Source organism: Neomonachus schauinslandi, chromosome 13 (assembly GCF_002201575.2).
Source record: "Neomonachus schauinslandi chromosome 13, ASM220157v2, whole genome shotgun sequence".
Taxonomy (NCBI): domain Eukaryota; kingdom Metazoa; phylum Chordata; class Mammalia; order Carnivora; family Phocidae; genus Neomonachus; species Neomonachus schauinslandi.
Genome location: NC_058415.1, coordinates 88922933 through 88923498, shown reverse-complemented (window position 1 = coordinate 88923498; position 566 = coordinate 88922933). Strand labels below are relative to the sequence as shown.

Below are 566 nucleotides of genomic sequence, written 5' to 3'. Positions count from 1 at the left end.
AATAATAGACACGTGACAGGCCTGTAGCACAGGGTGCTATGTCATCTGTTTGGAAGGGTGTTTTAGTAGTAAATAGCTGGAAAAATTGAAAGGGGGTGACTTGTAGTTTTAGAACTACAAAGTATTTATTTTTCTTTTGCATGGGATCATGTTCTGTTCCCTAATTGTCAACCACTTTCAAGTATTTTCTGTGAATTTCAGTATCAAAAGAAGCAGTCCAATTTGTGGGGTATTCCCTGATTGGTTGATGGTTCATCTGTTGAGTGACTGTTTACTGAGCATCTTCTATGGGCCAGGTACCATGTCAGCATGGGGGGTGCAGGCGTGAACAGGACAGGTGTGGTCCTCGGTGAGTCTGCACATAAATAAATCACTTAATAAGATCGTTTCAGACACTGGAAAGCACTGAGGTAAATGGTGAGAGGAAGTAATTCCTCCGTGGGCTTTTGCTTTTTTTTTTAAAAACAGCTTCATTGATACAGACAGACACACTTGACTCATTTGAAGTGTAGAATTCAGTGTGTGTGTGTGTGTGTGTGTGTGTGTGTGTGTGTGTGTGTGTGTGT

General features: G+C 41.3%; 1 protein-coding gene across 1 annotated transcript in view; it reads left to right on the top strand.

Annotated features, from left to right (window-relative positions):
• The first annotated feature begins 309 nt into the window (after window positions 1-309).
• Window positions 310-566, top strand: part of RAPGEF1 (Rap guanine nucleotide exchange factor 1) — a 71616-nt gene continuing 71359 nt past the window's right edge. Inside the window, exon 1 of the mRNA XM_044920437.1 lies at window positions 310-349. Within this exon, the coding sequence (XP_044776372.1) occupies window positions 310-349 (40 nt within the window). The remainder of the gene's footprint in view (window positions 350-566) is intronic.